Genomic DNA, 22,267 nt, shown 5'->3' with positions numbered 1-22,267 from the left:
TGGAATGTGAGTGCAGAACTCCTTCCTGGTCTCTCGCCTTGAAGCTATCTAATCCTGTGATCTCATCTGCAGCTGTATCTCAGTTCCATCAAATTTCTTATATTCTCTGGAAAGTGCAAAGTCATAGTGACTGTATTTTTCCAGAGATAGAACTTCTGTACCTTAACTAGGCCCACAAGCCTGAACCAAAGATTTGAAAAAGCCAAGAAATGAACTAAGAGAGGCCAGTTTCTTGACAGTAGGTTACTCTGAGTGAGCGAGCGAGCGAGCAAGTTGAGTCTGGGCCAAGGTCACTGAGCAAGTTTACATGACAGAGAATTTGAACCTGGATCTCCCAGACCTTAGTACAGTGATCTAACTGCTATACCACAAAAGCTTCTTAATCTATGTAGTTCACATTATGTTGAGTAATCCTTAAGGGAACTGAAAAAGTCCTGAGTCTTTCTATTCCACAAACTCTACTGTAAAAAGAAATGGAAGTTGCAGAAGAAAGTTTTTGAAGGATTACACCCATGAGATCTGATACCAACATGTTATGTAACTTAGACCTGGCGTGCGTGACCGAGACCTGGGTACGGGAAGGTGAAACTGTTAGCTTGAAAGAGCTGCCCCCCCCAGGTTTCTCGGTCCTTCGCCAGTCACAGGACAGTGGCCAGGGGGGGTGGCGGTGCTCATTCAAGAGTCTCCATCAGGCCGCTCCCCATACCAAAGATTGCCGGCACTGATTGTGTGGGCCTGGTGTGGGATGCCAAGGAGTGTATAGCCATCTGTATGGTGTATAGATCACCCAGCGCACCAGCAGATGCTGTACCTGGTCTGTTGGAGGCGGTGGCTGGCTGGGCCTTGCAGTACCCCCGGCTTCTGGTCTTGGGGGACTTCAGTGTCCATGCCGATGATGCTACCTCCTCACGGGCCATGGACCTGATAGCCTCCATGGTGGCTTTAGGACTCTCCCAGTTTGTATTGACGCCCACACATTGAGCAGGACACATGCTGCATTTGATCTTTGGGGTGGGGACACAGGTGGATCTGAATGAACCTATAGCAGTGCCATGGTCAGACCACCTCGTCCTGAGGGCTTGTCTGGGCACCATGACGCCCCCTGCTTGGGCGATGAGCTGATTTATGCTTGCCCGTGGAGACAAATGGATCCAATTGAATTCCAGAACGCTCTGCAGGATCCGATGCCCCCTGGTGGCTCATTGGATAAGCTGATAGAGGACTGGAATGCCCGTCTCTCTGAAGCTATCAATGAGATCGCTCCCCGTCGCCCTCTCCACCCCTGAACTAGGGTAGCTCCTTGGTATACTGATGAGCTATGACAAATGAAATGGGAGCTGAGACGGCTAGAGCGAGTGTGGCTGTGACTCCGTGATGAAGAACATCTTATAGGACGTTTATGAAGGCCTATGAGATGGCTGTGAAAGCTGCAAAGAGAGACTACTATGCAGCTTCCATTGCATCCGCTAGTTCTCGCCCAGCACAACTTTCCAGAGTGATTTGGTCTTTAACGTCCCTCACACATGGGACAAATAAAAATGTCAATTCGTTAATAAGCTGTGAGGCTTTTGGAGACTATTTTGCAGATAAGATCTTGTCACTCCGCCGGGATCTGTCCACCACGGTTGATGCAGTATGTGTACTGGAGGCCCCTTGGTTGTCCTCAGTGTTGATATTAGATCAATTCAGGCCACTCGTCCAGGAGGAGGTAGGCAGGGTCCTGCATGCTATGAAACCTACCACATGTCCACTGGACCCGTGCCCATCATGGCTGGTGAAAACTGGCAGTGATGGGATTCAGGCACCATTAGCTGACATCATTAATCTTTCTCTGAGTTCTGGGTTTTTTCCAGACTCACTGAAGGAGGCAGTGGTGCAGCTCTTATTAAAGAAACCATCACTGGATCCTGCTGATCCAGCCAATTACTGCCCAGTTTTGAATCTTCCGTTCCTGGGTAAGGTAATTTTTTTTTTTATAAATTTTTTTTTTTTTGAAAAATTTTTATTGGGTTAGAATCCATTATTTTTACATTCAATTTTCCCCAATTTTTTCATCTCTAACCCCCTCCCTTTCCCCCCCTTTTTGTTGACTTCCAACAGCTTTCCAACCCTTTGTCCCCTTTCCCTTACTTCTATTAGATTCCTCTATCTAAAACAAATATATATTCTCCATTATTCTAAGCAGTACATCCTTAACTATTTTTAACATTGTATGCCCAAACTGTAAGTCTTTGTTTCCATCTTAGATAAACAATTTATCCCATTTTTCAATTTCAAATATTTCTATATATCATAAACCATGTAAATCATACATTCATTTATATCAAACAATTTAACTTATTATCTATATATTACTCATTCTATCTTTTTGTAATAATTCTATATATCTCTCATAACGTAGTCAATCAATTTGACTCATCTGTATCTTCAGACATTCAGTTTGGTACAAAACTTACCAAAAGAAAGAAAATATTGTTAATTAATCAATCCTTATATTTAATCCTTATAATTAATTATTTTCTATCTATGTTCTGTTTGTTAACCTATATATATCTATATATATGTCAATCTATTAATCTGACTGCTTATTAATTCACATTTATCTCTTCTCCCCCCGGTAAAGTCTCCCCCCTCTACTTCAGTACTTCAGTAGTTCTCAAACTGCCACAGTTTTCCTCCCACCTCCCATTTCTTCTCCAGGTGTTGTTTCAGCTTCTCCCAGTCTGTGTTGAACTGCCCTGAGTCCAGATCTCTCAGTTTTCTTGTCATCTTATCCATTTCAGCCATATACAGCAATTTGTAAATCCAATCTTCCATAGTTGGCACTTCTTGTACTTTCCATTTTTGCGCGTACAAAAGTCTAGCTGCTGCTGTCATATAAAATATCAACGTCCTGTGTTGGGCTGGAATTCCCTCCTTTTTTATAAATTTTTTTATTGGATTAGACACATATAAAATTTATTACAATCACATTCCCTTAAATTTTCCAATTCTAACCCCCTCCCTTTCCCCCCCCTTTTGTTGACTTCCAACAGTTTTCCAACCCCTTGTCTATTCTCCCTCTACTCATTTCAAACTTATTGTACTTATTATAATATACTTTCAAACTCTTCTAAGCTTTTCTATAGTAACATAGTGCTATCTCTAATTTCCTTCCCAAATGGGTAAAAGTATGACAATCTTAACTTACCTTTTTCAATAATAATAATAATCATCATTTTGGTATTCTGTACTCTATCTTACTCTTTCTAAGTACTTCAAAATGGGACAAACAATTTGTCCCTCTTTATACATAACTTCACATACTTCTATAAACATTGCATACATTTATTATAAATCTATCAATTTGACTTGTACTCTATGTGTTACTCTTTACTTTCTTTTACATGTCTTGTCCTTTTTGATTAACTAATTTCTCCATTATAAAACTACACAACAAACCATTCATGTACACATTCAACAAAAGTCTATCAATTAGACCTATATTATGTTTGCTAATGTATATTAATTCTCCATTGTACAGTTATCTGCTTACTTATAAAAAATTAATTAAATTCTATCCTTACAACGTTCCTGGGTAAGGTAATTGAGAGGGCGGTAGTGGAACAGCTGCAGGTATACCTGGATGATGCCTCTATCCTGGATCCATTCCAGTCCAGCTTCAGGCCTGGCCATGGTACAGAGACGGCTCTGGTCACCCTCACAGATAATCTGCAGAACACCTGGACCGGGGCGGGGCGGCACTGCTGATACTTTTACATCTTACAGCAGCGTTTGACACGGTCGATCATAATCTTCTGACCCACCGCCTTACTGATGTGGGGATTTGTGGAACAGCCCTGCAATGGCTGAAGTCCTTCCTTCGCAAGCGGGGACAGAGGGTGGCACTCGGGGAACAGATGTCCGCTTGCTATTCTTTGGTATGCGGCGTTCCTCAGGGGGCGATTCCTTCCCCGATGCTATTTAACATCTATATGTGCCCCCTTGCCCAGTTAGCCCGCAGCTTTGGGCTGGGTTGTCACCAGTATGCGGATGACACTGAGCTCTATCTGCTGATAGACGGCCAGTCTGATCTCGCTCTGGATTCCTTGGCCAAAGGTCTTGAGGCTGTGATGGTATGGTTACATCAGAGTCGCCTGAAATTGAATCCCCTGAAGATGAAGGTTCTGTGTCTGGGTCGTGGGGCAATCGAGCTGGGGAACCGGCTCCCAGCCCTCGACGGGGTACAGTTGAAACCTTCACCAACGGTGAGGAGCCTGGGTGTGACCTTGGATGCCACACTTTCAATGGAGGCCCAGGTCACAACCATTGGCAGGTCTGCCTTTTTTCATCTTCAACAGGCCAGGCAACTGGCGCCCTATCTTTCGCCCCGGGACCTGGCCGCAGTAATCGATGCAACAGTCACCTCCAGGCTAGACTACTGCAACTCATTCTATGCTGGGCTGCCCTTGGGCCTGACCTGGAAGTTACAGCTGGTCCAGAATGCAGCAGCACGCATCCTTACCGGAATGCCAATCCAAGCGCACATTCATCCTGTGCTGTGCCAGCTGCACTGGCTCCCAGTGGAGTTCTGGATCCGGTTCAAGGTGTTAACCTTGGTGTTTAAAGCCCTTCACAGACTGGAACTTGCATACCTGCGGGACTGCCTCTTCCATTACGTCCCCTGCAGGGTGTTGCGCTCTGCAGACAAGCAACTCCTAGTGGTCCCCAGCCCAAAGGACATCCATCTGGCCTCAACCAGCGCCAGGGCTTTTTCTGCCCTGGCCCCACCCTGGTGGAACGCTCTCCTGCTGGAGATCCGGGCCCTGTGGGACCTGTTACAGTTTTGCAGGGCCTGTAAAACGGAGATGTTCCACCGGGCCTTTGGCTGAATGCCAGCGGGTGTCTTCCTTCTTCCATCTAAGACCACCACTTCTTCTGGGGCTGCCCTCAGCCATCTGCTATGCCCGTATACGGACTCCCAATATTTGTCTAAATAGCCTGCTCCTGGACTATTTTAATGATTTTTTAAAAATTATTGTTGATTTTATGTTTTTGTGATTTTAATGTATTTTTTAATGTTGTTAGCCGCCCTGAGCCCATTTGTGGGGAGGGCGGGGTATAAATTGAATAAAATAAATAAATAAATAAATGTATAAGAATCAGTTTTCCTTCCTGTTGTTTTAGTTAGTATACTGGGCATTGTGATTCGAGTTGCTCATTAGCAGCAGAATGTCCAGATGCTGGCTAAATACTCTTTGGCACCATATTTAGCTGACAGACTATGGATACGGGATCTTAAAGACTCACAAATTTATTGTGACTTGCAAGCATCTGACAAAGTTGGCTCTGGCCCACTGAAGTTAATTCCATAATAAATGTGTTGATACCACCATCACGTTTCTTTCAATATTTTTTCATATGCTGGATTAATTATGTTCATTAAGGTGTCAGTAGACTCTCTACTGTGCTGGCTACAACAAACTAATACATCTGTCCCTCTGTAACTTTTAAACATTATTTTCAATTAGGCCTTTACCTCACATACGAAATGGAAAGACCTGTTTCAGTCCTCTTGGAAATCCTGTCTTTGCCAGAGATTTGCTAACATTTCCAGAACATCAAGAAAGCTGCCAGACAGGTAAATTATCATGGAGGGACACTTAGAATCATATCTGTATTTAACAGAGCCTAACATTCCCGAAGTGCCTATAGAACTTAAATAGGCCTGAAATGCCTATAAGTCAGAGAGAGAGATCAGGTGGTTAGGATGTTTAATGATTGATTGTATGCCTGGGAATTTTTAAGCTGTAATTATTTAAGAGCTGGTAGCTTGGGCAGATAGAGCAAGCCAAAGGGTGGTGGATGAAGGATTGGCCAGTATGGAGTCAGGGATCCCAGTTCTCTGGGGGTGAGGGAGGTATGGCGGTGGGACTCGGGCCAAGATGAGAAGGACACAGAGATATGTAGAGCTCAGTGTCCTTCCAACCTGCATCCCATCCTGAGAAATGCTGGGTGTGGAGCCCCTTCGAGACTGATGTTGTGCAATACCAGGTCCATGAATAATAAAACTAGAATGCTGCATGATTATTTTGCAGCAAATGATATGGACCTGGTGTGCGTGACCGAGACCTGGGTAAGGGAGGGCGAAACAGTCACCTTGAAAGAACTGATCCCCCCTGGCTTTTCGGTCCTCCATCAGTCCCGAATGGGTGGCCGGGGGGAGGGGTTGGTGATCCTTGTTTGAGGTTCTTTCTCCTTCAGACCACTCCCTGCCCCGGAGATCTCCGGTATTGATTGTGTGGGCCTAGTGTGGGGTGCCGAGGAGAGTTTGGCTATCTGTGTGGTGTACCGACCGCCTAATGCACCAGCAGATACCCTGTCGCACCTGTTGGAGGAGGTAGCGGGGTGGGCCTTGGAGTATCCGAGACTGATAGTGCTAGGAGACTTCAACATCCACACCGATGATGCCGCCTCTACTCGGGCTGCGGATCTGGTATCCTCCATGGCCACACAGGGACTCTCCCAGATTGTTTCAACCCCCACGCATCAAGCAGGCCACACACTGGATTTGATCTTCGGAGTGGGGATAAATGTGGATCTGGAAGCAGTTGAACTGGTCCTATGGTCAGACCACTTGGTTCTGAAGGCTCACCTGGATATGCCGCCCCCACCCTGTAAGGGCAGTGAGCTTATTTATGCTCGCCTGCGGAGACTTATGGATCTAATTGGTTTCCAGAATGCTCTGCAGGATCCAATACTCCCTGGTGGATCATTGGATGAGCTGGTGGAAGACTGGCATGTCCAGCTTTCCAAAGCCATCGACAAAATTGCCCCCCATCACCCTCTTCGCCCCTGCACCGGATTGGCTCCTTGGTATACAGAGGAGCTACGATGGATGAAGCGGGAGCTGAGACGGCTTGAGCGAGGGTGGCGGTGATCTCAGAACGAAGAAGCAAGATCATCTTATGGGACGTTTATGAAAGCCTATGAGATGGCGGTGAAGGCTGCAAAGAAAGATTTCCATGCAGCTTCCATTGCATCAGCTAGCTCATGCCCAGCAAAGTTGTTTAATGTGGTTCGGTCACTGGTCTCCCTATCAGGGGGAGACGTCAAATTTTGAATTCAGATATTAGCTGTGAGGCTTTGGGGAGCTTTTTTGCTGATAAAATCTTGTCTCTCTGCCGTGACTTGCCGGCCACAATTGACACAGTACATGAACTAGAGGCCCCTTGGCCATCTACTGGGATGATATTAGATCATTTCAACCCACTCTCCGGGGATGAGATTGAAAGAACCCTGCGAGCAGTAAGAGCTACCACGTGCTCCTTGGACGTGTGCCCATCGTGGCTGGTGATGGGCTATGAGGAGGCCATTGTCAACATGTCCTTGAGCTCCAGGATTTTTTCCGAAGCCTTGAAAGAAGCCATGGTTAGGCCTCCCTTGAAGAAGCCATCTTTGGACCCCACCGACCCAGTCAGTTACCGCCCAGTTTCAAACCTCCCGTTTCTGGGTAAGGTGATTGAGCAGGTGGTGGTGGAGCAGCTACAGGGTTTCCTGAATGATTCCTCATCCCTAGATCCCTTCCAGTCTGGTTTCCACCCGGGACATGGGCTGGAGACGTTGCTGGTTGCCCTAACGGATGATCTCCGCAGGCAGCTGGATTGCGGCGGATCGGTGCTGCTGATACTACTGGATCTGTCAGCAGCATTCGATACAGTCGATTATGATCTACTGACCCACTGCCTTGCCGATGTGGGGATACGAGGGACTGCCTTACAGTGGCTTGTCTCTTTTCTCCATGGTCAGGGACAGAGGGTGGCACTTGGGGAGAAATTGTCATCCTGCCATCCATTGGAGTGCGGTGTCCCTCAGGGGGCAATACTCTCCCCATTACTGTTTAATGTTTATATGTGCCCCCTCACCCAGCTGGTGTGGAGTTTTGGACTTGGATGTCATCAATATGCTGATGACACCCAACTATATCTGATGATGGACGGCAGGTCCAACTCTGCCCCAGATATCTTGGAGCATGCCTTCGAAGCTGTGACTGGATGGTTGAACCAGAGTCGGTTGAAATTAAATCCCACAAAGACGGAGGTCCTGCATGTGGGTCTGGGGGCCATGGGCATGGGACTTCGGCTCCCCGCTCTTGATGGAGCACTACTTGCGTCGGTTTCGAGAATTAGGAGCCTGGGGGTGATCCTGGATGCCTCCCTGTCTATGGAGGGAAAGGTTGCAGCAGTTGCCCAGTCTTCATTTTTCTATCTAAGACAGGCCCGGCAGCTTGTCCCCTACCTATCAACCCATGACTTAACTGCAGTGATCCAAGCAACGGTCACCTCTAGATTAGACTACTGCAACTCGCTCTACGCAGGGCTACCCCTGGGCCTGATCAGGAGGATACAGCTAGTCCAAAATGCAGCTGCGCAAGTAATTGCAAGGGCCCCAGTTAGGGAACATATAACACCTATACTACACCAGCTGCACTGGTTACCAATTGTGTACCAGGTCCAGTTCAAGGTTTTGGTGTTGACCTATAAAGCCCTATGCGGACTGGGCTCAGCATATCTGCAGGACTACCTCTCCCTATATGTACCCCAGAGGATGCTTCCTTCAACAAATAAACAACTGTTGGTGGTCCCTGGCCCAAGGGAGGCCCGCCTGGCCTCAACCAGAGCCAGGGCCTTTTCGGTGGAGGCTAGGTTGGGCCCCCACTGGCCACACTAAAGATCTGTCTACTACCCTACATATGAGCCAGGGCTTGAAAAGCAGTATTTTATCATCGCCATCTGGAGAGAAGCTGTATTGTATAAAGTTGTTTTAATGTTATTTGTATACAGTTTTATCTGTTTTTAAAAGTCTGACAAATTTTATGTATTAATTTTCAAAAGTTTTCTTTTTGAAAAAATATTCACTTAAAGTATGGAAAGTTGAGGTAAAAAGATTAAACAGAAATTTGACTATTAACACAGTGGTCAGCTTTACATATTGAATGATATAAGCAGTGAAATACAAAAATATCCCTCATGATCCTTAAATATTTTATGGTAGTAGTTAATAGATGATTAATAACCAACAAAGTCTTTGGAATTAGCATGCTCTATGGAGCTGATCATTAAACCAAATCATCTAGATAGGAACTTGGCCCATACTTGTTACTAACTGTGTTAAAAGTGGCCTTTTGTAGAAAATGGGATTCTTTTTATACCATAACCACTTTAGAATTTCATTCATTAGTAATTTATCCATTCATTCCACTTGATAATGTTATATTCATTGCAGTTGTTCCCATATTGTATTTTTATGCAGAATTTTGTCCATTGTTTGAAATTGTCAGGGGCTTTCGCTTCCGCCCCTGACGCTAGGGGTTGCTGCGCTGGTTTGGAGGTGCCGGGTGGGTCCATACTGACCCCGGACTCCGGGGTTGCCTGCTCGATCCAGTCCATATTCCCCCATGTAGCTTGAAGGCTCCCCCTTTGAAGGCCTCAGAAAGGATGGGCCCATTGCTGAGTGCAAGGCCCACGCAGGACGGGTGCCACCTGCGAAGCTGCCCCTTGGCTTTAGGGACAGACCTGCACTCTCTCCTCCCCAGCCCAGGTCTGGAGCCCTCCTTAAATACCTCCCTCTCTAATGCCATCCCCGCCCCATCTCCCATGCCTCCGCCCCCACCGTGAGATCCCCCACCTGGGCCAGGTGTGGCCAAACCCCTCTGCCCCACCCTGACACCCCACTGCCCATAGAAGCCAGCTCCTGCTCATCTGCCTGGCCTCCTATCCCTTTCCTCTTCTCCTGGGACCTGCCATGCAGCCAGCCAATCACCATCAGCGAGGGCTTCCGGCCCGCCAGCCTTGTTCAGGGGTGTGTCCCCTGCCCCGCATTGAGGATGGCATCTGCTGTAGGTATTGGGCAACGGTGGCATCCTGTATCCCTCACCACCACCGCACTTCCGGGCCAGGCATTGGGAGGCAGAAGCAGCTGCCGCGGCATCCTCTTAGCTTCCAGCTGAGCCTTGCTGCTCCAAGCCTCCCCATCATTCCCAGAGCTATGCTTGTCTCTCCATCTCGTGGGCACTGCCTGGCCACCAGGGGTGCAGGTGGGTCTGCATGGGGCCTTCAAAGGGGCTTGCGAGGGAGTCCGTGGGGTGCCAGGAGGCCGTCCCAGGACAGAAATGCTAAAGTTGAACTGCCATGTCAAGATGTCATGTGCTGATGTGATTGGAAACAGTAGGTTACGTAAACATTAATAGACTGCGGTTTTGTTATTGAAATCTCACTGTTTAATTTCATAGTGTTTGGAATGATCTTGGGGGACACCATTATTGTTGACAGTTTGGATGCTGCCAATCATTACAGAAAAGAGGTATGTATTATAGATTCATGTAGATTTGTTTGTGCTTTTCTAATAGTGCAAGGGATTGAAAACAGAATTCAGTCATATTTATATCATCACAGAATATAAGGCCTCAGTCTAAGAACCCCGTAGAGTTTGTTCAAATTTATGTTGTCCCTTACAATGTTTTAGAGGTTGCCTTGGAGTTGTAAGTGCTGGTAAATAGTGTTTTGCACTTAGGAAAAAAAGTAGTAATTTAAGTCTGTTGAGAATATTTATCACACCTAGTCATCTTCAGAAATGATCCAGTCCTTTCTTTGTATTTCCCAAGCTTTGGATTCATGGCCAGATTCATGCTTTTTTTTAGCATTCTGGTCTAGAGAGGAATGCTTGTTTTGGTCCAAAATGAAAATACAGGACTTCCAGTTTTGTGTATTGGAGTTAGACTTCATTTATACATGATGTAGTTCATGAGTAAACTACTTGCTTTCATAACAAATTCCAGAGGAATAACTATGTCGGTCTGTTGCAGCCCAAATGGCAAAGAGTCTTGTGGCACTGACTAAAAAATGCACTGTGGTTTAAGTTTTCATGAGTCATATGCCCTTTACATGTAGTGAACATGCAGTCAGGTGCAATACGGGCTTGCTAATGAATGGGTTAGTGCATGTCATGGATCTCTTTAGGTATGACAAGGAGACCTGTGGAATGTTCAGTTGGAAAACACTTTAGCCATGGGCCACATCATGTATTAGTCAGGGCACTGAGTTGGTACATGCTCTTGAGAGCTAATAGATATTGTATGGACTTTAGGCTGCCTAATAGTCTGTTCATAGTCAGATTCAAAGGACACCTCAACTGCTCTGGAAAGTTCCTCTTCTGAAACAACAGAAGTCAGGAATTTAATAGAAGCCTGTTTCAAGAGAAGGAGGTTCCTCTTTCAAGCCAATCTGTTTTCTACTTCTGAGGAGACAAAGAATCTTCATCATAGCTCTTTCTAAATCATTCACAGCAATGAAAGATAGGCTTAGTTTGCTTGTAACACAAAACCAAGGTTTATTTTAAATATTAAGTTCGTTTGGCTGATTTGGTAAAATGCGGGTATTTTGAATCAAAAATCAGGTATCCTGATTTTTTTCAGAATTAAAAAAATGGTAAAATTCAGCCTTTGTTTTCTATGGGGAAATCACTCTAGGAGCTACCTGGTGGGCTGGATGGATCATTTTTCAGCCAAACTTCACCATATTTGGTGGGAATCTACTCCTGCTGTTCTATAAAGACCCCCAAGATTCATGAAGATTGGACCCCAGGGGCCAATTTAATGGATCCCTAAAGAAAGTGCCCCCACCCATTCTCCATTATTCCCTATGGGGGAAAATATCTGGGAACTATCTGGGGGCTGACATTTTTCATGCAAACTCCACCACGTTTTCATGGGACCTACTCGTGACTATTCTCTAAAGACATCCCAAGTTTCAGGAAGATTGGACCCTGGGGGCCAATTCTATGAGGCCCTGAATAAGATGCCCCAGCCACTTCATTGTTTTCTATGGGGGGAAGTCAAAGCTGACTCCCATTGCAGAGACACACTGGGGCAAGGCTGCCATGGCCAAGGCACACTCCCAGATGTAAGCTGAGCTCATCTCAGAGAACGCCCAATAGAACTGAACTGAAGCACAGGACTGGAATCCCCCCAGAACCAAATTGAAGCAAGGGGACCAACATCACATCAGAGAATCACATCCATTCCACCCAAACCAAACTGAAGAAAGCAACACTGTTGCAACTTAGCCCAACAGAACCAGTATCATTCACAGCAGCCAGGCACTTGGTTCAGCTAGTGGGGAAACACCACAAAACAGAAACAAGTAGTTCCCAACCACAAGCTCAAGGCATTCCCTTGCTTCAGTTTGCTTCTGTTGGACTAAGTTGCAACAATGTCCCTTCCTTCAGTTTGGGTTGGGTGGGATGTATGAGATTCTTTGAAGTGATGTTAGTACCCTTGCTTCAGTTTGGTTCCAGGGAGATTCATTCCTGTGCTTCAGCTTACTTCTGTTAAACTAAGTTGCCTTCCCTAGCAGTCCATCAGCCAGTTTACACAGACTAAACTTGGACAGGAACTATTCTAGGAATAACATGAAACAAACTCCACAGCTTTACAATTACCATTGCTAAGAGAGAGTTCTTATTGCAATTGTGTTCATCCTGTCTCTGGGTTCATTCCTGTATAACGCCATTTCTAACAAGAGCCAGTTTGGTATAGCACTTATAGCATTGGGCTAGAATCTGGGAAATCCAGATCCAAATGCCATTGTGTCCGAAAGGCTTACCCGTGACCCTAGGTATAAAATGTTATAGCCACTTTGAGTCCCCAATTGGGTTTAAGAGGGGCTTAGATAAATTCCACAACTATATTTTTAAAAGGACATCTTATATTTATACTCAGGAATGGTGCCCCAGGACAAGAAGTCCTTGACACACAAACGTTCATTAAATTGGCTGTTGTCAGGGCACCTATTGCAGTCCTTTATCAAATTTATTCTTCATTCCAATGGTCATCATTATTGTTCTTGATGGCTTGCAGATTAAATAGCATTTCATCTCTAAATCAGTGACTGTAGTGTGAATGCTATAAGCTGTTAGGCTGTGTGGGAAGCAGAATTTCCTGCTGCAATTTTTCCTTTAAGCTGATAATCAACAGGCCATTATGATCCTTTTCCCATCCCCTTTGAAGGGAGTATGACACATGTTTTAACCCCTCCTTGGGGCATAAATGGTATTTGCCAAAATATTACAGTTGAGATCATTGAACAACTCCAATGGCAGATTGCCTCTTTGTATAATAAGATAAAGGCTCATATTTAATATGAGCTTTTGAGAGTTCAGCTTATGCCTCCATATATCTGTGTCTTTCACAGCCTATAACTGTAGTGTATGTGACCAGTCTGTTGAGTGGCACCTCTCAGTGGGTAAAAGTCTCTACTGAGGCTATAGCATGGCCCCTGCTTCTTGTGATATTGATCATGTTTGGGACTCAGGCACTCTAAACTTTCCTCTTCCTTATTAGATTTCCAAAGACATTCAAAGTAGGGTGTGTAACTCCTTGTTAACTTTTTACACCTCCCTATTGTTTCATTTTTAGTAAACAACACTTCCAACTGTGGAATGAGGACATTGGAGGGTCTAACTTACGTCCCTCGATTCATAGCGTTTCTCAGTGTTAATGTATCATGTGCCCTGGCCAGGATTCCCTAGCGGGGGTTGGTTTTCAGCCCTCATGTCTCACAACACTATCAATTGTATTAGTCATTCACGTTCCAAGAGAGACCTAGCAGTATCCTCACACAACTCTTCCTTTGTGGGTTGGTAGAGGCTACACAGTCTCTTGAGTGCATGACTGTTCAACCTTCTTTACCATGCACAACTTTCCCCACTAGAACATTGTTTTTTCCTTGCTCCATTCCTGCTTGTACTTCTTTAGAAGCACCTCCAGGTGCATGTCAATGAGACACTAAGCATCTGTTGGGAAGGTGATCCTCCATAGTATCTTAATTTGAGAGCATCACACACCTGTCCTTCAGTAACTTGCTACTCTCCCAGTGTGGAACTGCACAGAAGCCACAAAGATGACAATAGGGTTTACACTTACATGTAACTTTTGGTCATTGGGTGGTGGTCTGTGCAGGCACACATCCCTCCCTCCTGCCTGGCTGTGAACTCTCTGGAACTTTAGTTTCTGGGGGTTCTCCAGCAGTGGCATGGAGAGAACTTAGTGAATAGCACCCTCTTCCTGGTCGTGATGATTTTGGCAGGAAAACACCAAAAGGAGGAGAGGCACTCCTAGTTTTCTAGAAAGCTCAGGAAATCTTCTCCGTGGCTGGCTTGTGTGTGTGTGCAGTCCCCAATGTTTGCATGTACAGAAGACCACTCAATGAACAGCAGTTACAGGTAAGTGCAACCCTGTTTTAGTCTTTAAGGTCCTCTGGATTTTTGTTTATTTTGCTGTAACAGACCAACATGTCGGCCCCTTTGCAATCAAATGTGCACAGCCAAGTCTTGGGCCTGGGTGGATCACGTTCCTGACCTTCCACAAGGCTTCATGGAGCTGTTGTCCTTGTCCCAGCATATTCTTCTCAGACTGCAATTCATTGGAACAGTATGAGCCACCTTGACAAAATGTTCAGCATTGAGGAAGAACTTGAAGGATTTTACGAGTTCTTCAGTCTTTTCTTTGGCTACCTATTTATAAACAAATCAGTACCTTTCCAGTGGCCTCACACTATTAAACAGAGATTCAGATGGAGATAAGAGCCTCAACCATTAATTTCATGTAAAGGGGGGGGAATGACTTCAGTCGTTACTGCAAGTTAGAAATTGTCTTGATGATCTCTGGCCTCATCTACATCGAGAACTTTACATCAGGCTTTCTGTGTATTCAACCCATGAGGATTGGATCCACTTTACTCATCAGTTCTGGCTCTGTAGTGCTTCGATTCTTTAATTCCACACTTTGAAGGAGTTGAATCAAAGTGATGTCTGTTTTTTATTTCTGTACTAGAAAAATTCCGTTTCTGCTGTGGGCTTTGAGGACATGACAGTTTCATTAGCTGATGGGCTGAGATCGTATCAATTTTATTAGCTGATTGGCTGAGGACTCCTCAGTTTCCTCAGTTGGTGGGCTGAGGACAGGTAAGTTTCCTCAGTTGATTGCTGAGGAAACTAATAAGGGGTTTTTTTGGTCTTTTTAAATGGCACCATTGTTGCAACATTTAAATAAAAAACCTTGCCAAAAATGGACTAAAAAGTATAGGAAGCACAGGTGAAAACTTTAAAATATCAAGTAGGATTCAGGGCTCTCTGAAGTTTTCATGTTAGCTGTATTGCAGCGTTTCCCCTGCCCCTCAGGGACAATATATTCTTTTTCTTTAAGGCACCAACATTGAAACGTTGCTATTTATTATTTTTTTTAATTCAGGAAAAAAAACCTGGATTGGTTGCTATTCAGCTAATCAATATGCAGGGGAATAAAAGGAAGGGAGAAAGGCAGGACTAGGGCCAGGCCTCTCACCAAAGAAAGTATTCTGCACTTCAAAAAAGCCATGGTTTGACTTTGCTATGAAAAAAACATCAGGATATTTGTGCAGGGGGGAAAGCTGGGGAAAGATCGATTCTGAGGCAGTTGCAGCCTTTCCCTATGTGGAATGCAAAAAAAAAAATCTGGGAAGCAGTTTGGAGACTGAATTGTGGTATTTTGACCATGCATGCAGAACTCTGGAGAGAAATCAGTGCAGTACGGGGCCAGCCCAGAACTGATGAAAAAGCCCACACGAAAAAGACCTCTGTCTTCCTAGGCTCTTAACTCCTGGAACCAATTCTTGTAGAGACCAAGGAAAAACAGGATTCTTTAATCTCTTCTGAAGAAAAATGAAAGAAGTTGCTCCTTTCATGTCACTAACTAACTAATGTCACTAACTAACTTCTTCAAACTCTCACTCTAGTTTCCATAAGTGGAATGGATCAGGCTTCCAAAATATAAATGTTTCTTCTGTAAATGTTGCTCAATGTTTGTGTAATGTTGATTGTTTTATCTTTCTAAATTATTTTATTCAAAGCCATCTTATTTTTACTGATATGTGGGATATAAATGATTTTTAATTTAAAAAATCCCAGCATAATAGGGCAAGAAACCTTCCCAACAATTAAACTAAAGAAGCACTTTTGATTCACTAGGAGAAAGTAACTTCAGATTGCTGCACAGTAAAGAATAACTTTAGAAGTTCATATTGCTGCACAGCAAAAAGAGGGTGTGAAATCTTAAATTTTATTGATTTCTGAGGGGCAGAAATCCATACAAGTACTTCTAAAGCAAAACCTTTGATGTAGAGCTTCTGCAGTGACAAGGGGAGCTTTCTGCTCTCCATTAATGCCATTCATATTCCCTGGGATCTTTCCATGGGTCTCTTGCATTTTCATTACAATTTCTCCCCACACCTGTTGTCCTCATCACCTATAATCTGCCTAAAACACCAAGACCTGAATATACTTGCAAAGGTGTTTTCTCCTCAGGGGAGCCTGAAGAGTGTTCGAAGGACCCTGGTTTTATGTGTGTGGGGGAGCCCCTTTAGCCAAGTTTTTTTTTATCTTTTAAATTCACCATCTAAAGGAAAGCTTTAACACTGTTCAGAGTTATTGCAACCATTTCTGGAACAGATCTCAAACTGCTAAGACTTTTGTTGTCTTCCTGGACAAAATCCTCAACCAGGTCTTCAAAGCCCAGTAAAGTTTATGGGAATCAGAAGATCCTGAATAGAAACTGCTTCAGCTTCCAGGGTTGTGAGGCCCAGTCCTAGAAGCTGGTAATTGAAGGCTTATAGAATGTCCTCCAGGAGCATCATTTTACTTGAGCAGTATACCTTTGATACGCTGACCTTCCGAAGCAAGTGAGAGAATGTTAGTATACTTGAATTACTACCACTGCTAAGGTGTACATTTAAACAGATGGAGTGAGGGCAGGGACAGCAAAACACATCCAGGATTTCATAAATAGCTAACTTTCTAAAGCAGAAAATATTTGATCCAGGAAAGTAATTTTTCATCCCCTGATCTTGGGTGACTAATCAACAGTTCAGGGTTTTAATGATGGAAACATTTGCTTCAGCAAAAAAGTATTTTCTATATGGGCAAAATCTATATTATTATTGTTTACTTATTTAAAACATTTCTATGCCCCTTTCCACACAAATAGTGTCCCCGAGGTGGGAAACACCAAAACATTTAAAAAAAAACATTTAAAATAAAGTATATGTAAAATGAATAAATAGTTCAATAAAAACATAAACACACATATTATGCTCAAATTTTCCTTAAGGTGAATTAATCCTTTCACAGGTTGCATGAGTTCTTGTCTGTATTTTGCCCATATCTAAAGCATTCCAAGAAAGGGCCTGCTACTGTTCATAGTATTTACTGTCACCCTTAGAGTGTCAAACTTGGAAATATGACTAATAGGGATGGAGTATACAAGGCATCAGAGGAAACTATACCAGATCAGATTGTGGCCCACTTTGTGTAGGAGGGGGCTTTCTTCAATGGCTTTCTGGGGCAACATTCCTCTAGTGAATGTTTTCAGTCATCCCATTATTCCTTCCCCAGGCGCTACAATGAGATTTCTTCCAGAAAAGTCTTACAGTTACAACCAAGTTCTCTTCTCTTCAAGGATGTCCTTCCAGTTCTGGCTGACAAAAAGATATTTTGTTTGCAACCCTAAGAACACTTTTTTGGGTATAAGCCCCATTGAATAAAATGGGACATTTATAAGAAGGCCTGCTTAGGCTTGCACCCTTACTGCGCCATCCTAAGCAGAGTTACATCCTTCTAAGTCAGTAGTCTCAGAAGGATGTAACTCTGTTTAGAATTAGACATGGGCACAAATCGAAATACGAATCAAATTTTGTGACGAATCGGGCCGATTCATGTATCGCAAAAACACTTTTCGTGGGGTCATGTTTTCCATGAAATCCATGACTTTTGGGGCCAATTCGTTCGATGCATGAATGCTTCATGATGCCAGACAGGCTGGCACCAATCCATTGATTCCCTAGGCAACATAGGCCCAGAATATCTGCAGACCTTTTGTTGCCATGGAAACCCCAGTCTTAACCACATAACCTTGATAGGCAGCCCTCCTTGCCAACCTGAGAGCTGAGCAAAGCTACAAATGACAAATTACACGTGGCAGGTCTGTGCAAGTTTACCTGGAAACTAGTCGAAGTCTCCTTCCCCTCTCTGTTTCCCTTCTTCATTTTTAAGAACAGGATGATGGAGTAGCAGGGGCGGTGGCAGCCTCAGCAGCTCCTTCTGCCACTGCTTGCCAGCTTCAGGATCCCTTCCCGGACTTCTCTACTCCCATCCTCCTGCTGCTCTGACAGGCCTTCCCATCCATCCCCTGCCCCCAAGTTCCCTGAAGTGGATCCTGAGCAGATCTGCTTGGCTTTTCTTTCGAGAACTTGGAAGTGGGGGGAGGGAATGTCAGAGCAGCAGGAGGATGGGAGGGCGGGAAGGAAAAGTCAGCAAAGAGAACCTGAAGAGCGGAAAACCCAAGCAGATCCACTCTGCTTGACTTTTCTTCCAGCAGTGGCAGAAAGCAGGAGGCCAGGAGGGAAAAGTCAGCAAAGAGAGCTTGAAGAGAGCTACATGGAGGGTGGCTGGAGGAGAGCCTGCTGAAGTCTCCCTGCGAGTTTGGCATCTCTGAGTATGAAGGGGGCAGTTGTAGGGCCCTGCGATCTGATGAATCATGAACCTAATGAATCGTTTCGCGAAACGGGACAATTTCGTGAAAGTTCATGGTTCATGGAACGCAACGAACCACAAAACTCAGGGTTCTTTTTTTACCATTTCATGCCCATCTCTATTTAGGATTACACTTTCAGACTCTTGCCTGTAAATCACTACTCTGTTCCTGTTTCCTGTTGTCCCAGAGAAGGGACTTTCTGGCTTGGATCCAGGAAAGCTCAAGTGGAAACATTAGTAGACTATGCAGTTTTGCTGATGCAAGATCTTGTGCAACACCTAGCACTTACCTCTCTATTTATTTTAGTGCCCAGAAATTGTTTGCACACAAGATTTTGCAGCAGAAAAAAAGTATATAATAAGTTTGAGCTGGTGCAATCAACTACCATGGGTCTTTTTCTTGTGCTTCTTCCACTTGCACAAAAGCACCAGCACAAGTAGAAATTTTGCCTTGGATCCCTGATTAGAAGGGAAATTTGGAGGTAAGTTTACAGTTTTCCCAGATATACTAGGCAGAGTTTATAACTGATGTTTGTGGGATATATAACTTACTCCCAGCTGTAACTTTTAAGCCAATTTCTTTTTTTTCCAGAGATGAACATGGTGATTTAAGAGGTATATATAACTTTCTGACATATAGTATTTATTAAGTAATAATACTGTTTCTGTCTACATAGATTGTTAAAATTGCACATTGCCCAACTTTACTAACAAGAGGAGGAGACAGAATTCGCAGCAATGGAAAATTTGGAGGCCTTCAGAATAAAGCTCCTCCCATGGATAAACTTAGAGGAATGGTATTTGGAGCACCTCTGCCACAGCATTACTATGCTCTCTCCACACAGATAGGTATGTTCAGAACATAATATATGAAATCTCTTATACAACTTTATGTTAATATTTCCTAACACCTAAAATTAATTTAGAATATTTTAACTAAAATATGCTTATATTATTAGTTTGCCTTATATATCTAATGGCAGTAGACATTTGTCCTTGTAGCTTTTTGCCATCTGCTTAGATTTGAGCCCCTGCCCTTCTGTAAAGACAACTGATCAGACTAATGCTGAATGTTATCACATTTTGCAGATCCTAGCCAGTAACAACTGGCTTCCAGTTGTTTATTTTTTATTTGTGTAACTTGTACCATTTAAAACTTTTTAGTGAAATCATAGAAAATTTTTGAATGGTTTCACGTATTTGGAAACTGTGTATTCCATCACATGCATCAGCATTAGAGATGCGCATGAACCACATTACGAACATCAAAGACCAACGAAAATGGCAATCGCGCGATCGTGGCCCGGTGGATTGTGATCGGCCACAGCCAACGAACCAGCGGTCGGGAGAGGCCTGGTTCGGGGCGTTTGGGTGCGGTTTGGGAAGCCAGACACTCAGGTGCCAGCAATCTGTTCCTCTGGCAACGGAGCCAGGGGAATGCCTGAGCTCTGTCTGCCCTCCTTCTGTCACACTGGAAACCCGAATGGAAGCCCAGCTTTCCTTGATCAGCAGGGCTTCCTTCCAACCACGGAGCTGCAAAGCAGTTACAAGTTGGGAGAAGACATCCAGGGGAGGGAGGGGGAAGGGGGTGTTCTGTAGCCATGGGTACTCCAATCTCATCCCTGCAGACCCTGATAGGCAGCTCTGACGGCAAAACACAGACCTCCTGTGTTGCTGAATGGGACCCATGCTTATAAATAGCCATGGTCTCCCAGGCTGGGTTTCACTTGCTGCGAGCAGTGGAGTGGGACAGAGCGCTTGCTTGCCACTTGCTAGCCTTTGGGGAGAGAGACTGAGAGAGTACAATTGAACTTGGCTTTGGGGGATAGGGATCTATCTCCTCTGGTTCCAGGGCTGCTGCCTGGCTCTGGGGCCAAGCTCAGTGGGCACCTCGGCTGAGGGCTCACATTGATTATTAATCAGTGCCTGATCTGTTCAGGTCTGTGGGAGTGGTGGGCTAGGGCTCTAGTCCCTCGCTCCCTCTGGTGCCAGGGTTGCTGCCAGGCCCTGGGGCCAAGCTCGGTGGGTACCTCGGCTGAGGGCTCACATTGATTATTATTAATCAGTGCCTGATCTGGTCACGTCTGTGGGAGAGGTGGGCCAGGGCTCTAGTCCCTCCCTCCCTCTGGTGCCAGGGCTGCTGCCAGGCCCTGGGGCCAAGCTCAGCGGGTACCTCAGCTGAGGGCTCACATTATTATTGATCAGAGCCTGATCGGGTCAGGTCTGTGAGAGTGGTGGGCTAGGGCTCTAGTCCCTCCCTCCCTCTGGAGCCAGGGCTGCTGCCAGGCCCTGGGGCCAAGCTCGGTGGGTACCTCGGCTGAGGGCTCACATTGATTATTATTAATCAGTGCCTGATCTGGTCAGGTCCGTGGGAGCGGTGGGCTAGGGCTCTAGTCCCTCCCTCCCTTTGGTGCCAGGGCTGCTGCCAGGCCCTGGGGCCAAGCTCAGTGGGCACTGCGGCGGAGGGCGCACAGAGTCATCTCCTTTCCTGTCTTCCTTAATTCTAGTTTGGTGGCACAATGAGTCTTCCTATGTTGGCTGCCAAGGGCGGTTGTGGGATGAAGTGCAATGGCAGTCCTCCTGGTTCAGTTGTGGAAAGCAGTTTGGGGTGTGGCTCGGGGGCCACAGGGAGTCCTGCCAGCCCAAGAAGTCTTTGTGCAGGAGGGAGAGAATCTCAACATTTTGAGGAGGGGTGGGTGGGCGATGGATCCCTGAAGGAATGGTATGTGTGTTATGAAAGATCCCTCCCATCCCCATCTCAAACTCTCGGTGTTGTCCCCTCCCACAGTCCACCCCTCACCCCGTCATCCATGTCCAGCCCCGCAGCGCAGCCTGTAACTGTTTGTCCTCCTTCCCCTGGGACAGTTAGCGGTCAGAGTTACAACGCCTCCGTATGGAGGCACTTTCGGGCTCTTCCGGATGACCCCTATGTGGTGCAGTACTGTGCCTGTGGTGTCCTGGTGCGCAAGGGCAAAAACCCAAAGCACCTGTCTTTGACAGCCCTGACTCGGCACCTGAAGAGGCACCACCCGAGCCTGTCTCCCTCCTCACCCAGTGAAACATCCATTGGGGGGAGAAAGGGGGCCACCCGCTCTTCTGAGCGGGGGTCAGTGGGAGGATCACTTTGCCCTGAGTGTGATGCTGGTGAGAGCAGAGCACTCCGGCAGGCTGCACTGGCAGAGTTTGTCCCCTCGTGGTCTCGTACAGCGGCTCTTACAACCTCGAGGCTGATGGCTCAGGAGGCGGCTGCCGCCGCACTGTTCCTCAGTGGGACCCTCGGGTGAGGACCCACGGTGGCTGGGGGATCAGGCCCCCAGTCCGAATGACACGTCCTCTCCCTCCCACGTCGGGAATACCAGCGCACTCCTCTTTGGCCTGGCGGTTGTGGGATCTTCCCACTTACCCCCCACATGACAGGTCCTCTCCCTCCCATCCATTCCGGAATGGCAAGAAAACGGGTGATACTGATGGCAGCCTCCTTTGGGCACTTGCGCAGCAGCTCAGGAACTGTTCCACACATAGTTCAGCCGCACGGTGCCCCCATCCATCGCAAACACAGAGCCCTCTGAGCAGGGGGAAATGGGTCACTCGACTGATGTCCTTCCCACAAAGGCAGTAAGGTGGCCGATGTCAGCTGCTGCTGCTGCTGTCACGTTTCCGTCTCCCC

General features: G+C 45.7%; 1 protein-coding gene across 2 annotated transcripts in view; it reads left to right on the top strand.

The window, feature by feature from the left end:
- The window catches only part of SMCHD1 (structural maintenance of chromosomes flexible hinge domain containing 1), a 285,354-nt gene that overhangs the window by 222,349 nt on the left and 40,738 nt on the right, over positions 1-22,267 (top strand). For both annotated transcript variants that reach the window (XM_054984492.1, XM_054984491.1), the window contains 3 exons: positions 5,511-5,620; positions 10,271-10,341; positions 19,278-19,449. In XM_054984492.1, the coding sequence (XP_054840467.1) occupies positions 5,511-5,620; positions 10,271-10,341; positions 19,278-19,449 (353 nt within the window). The remainder of the gene's footprint in view (positions 1-5,510; positions 5,621-10,270; positions 10,342-19,277; positions 19,450-22,267) is intronic.

This window comes from Eublepharis macularius, chromosome 7 (assembly GCF_028583425.1).
Source record: "Eublepharis macularius isolate TG4126 chromosome 7, MPM_Emac_v1.0, whole genome shotgun sequence".
NCBI lineage: Eukaryota > Metazoa > Chordata > Lepidosauria > Squamata > Eublepharidae > Eublepharis > Eublepharis macularius.
Note: the sequence above shows the minus strand (reverse complement) of the source record. Positions and strands in the feature narration are given on the sequence as shown.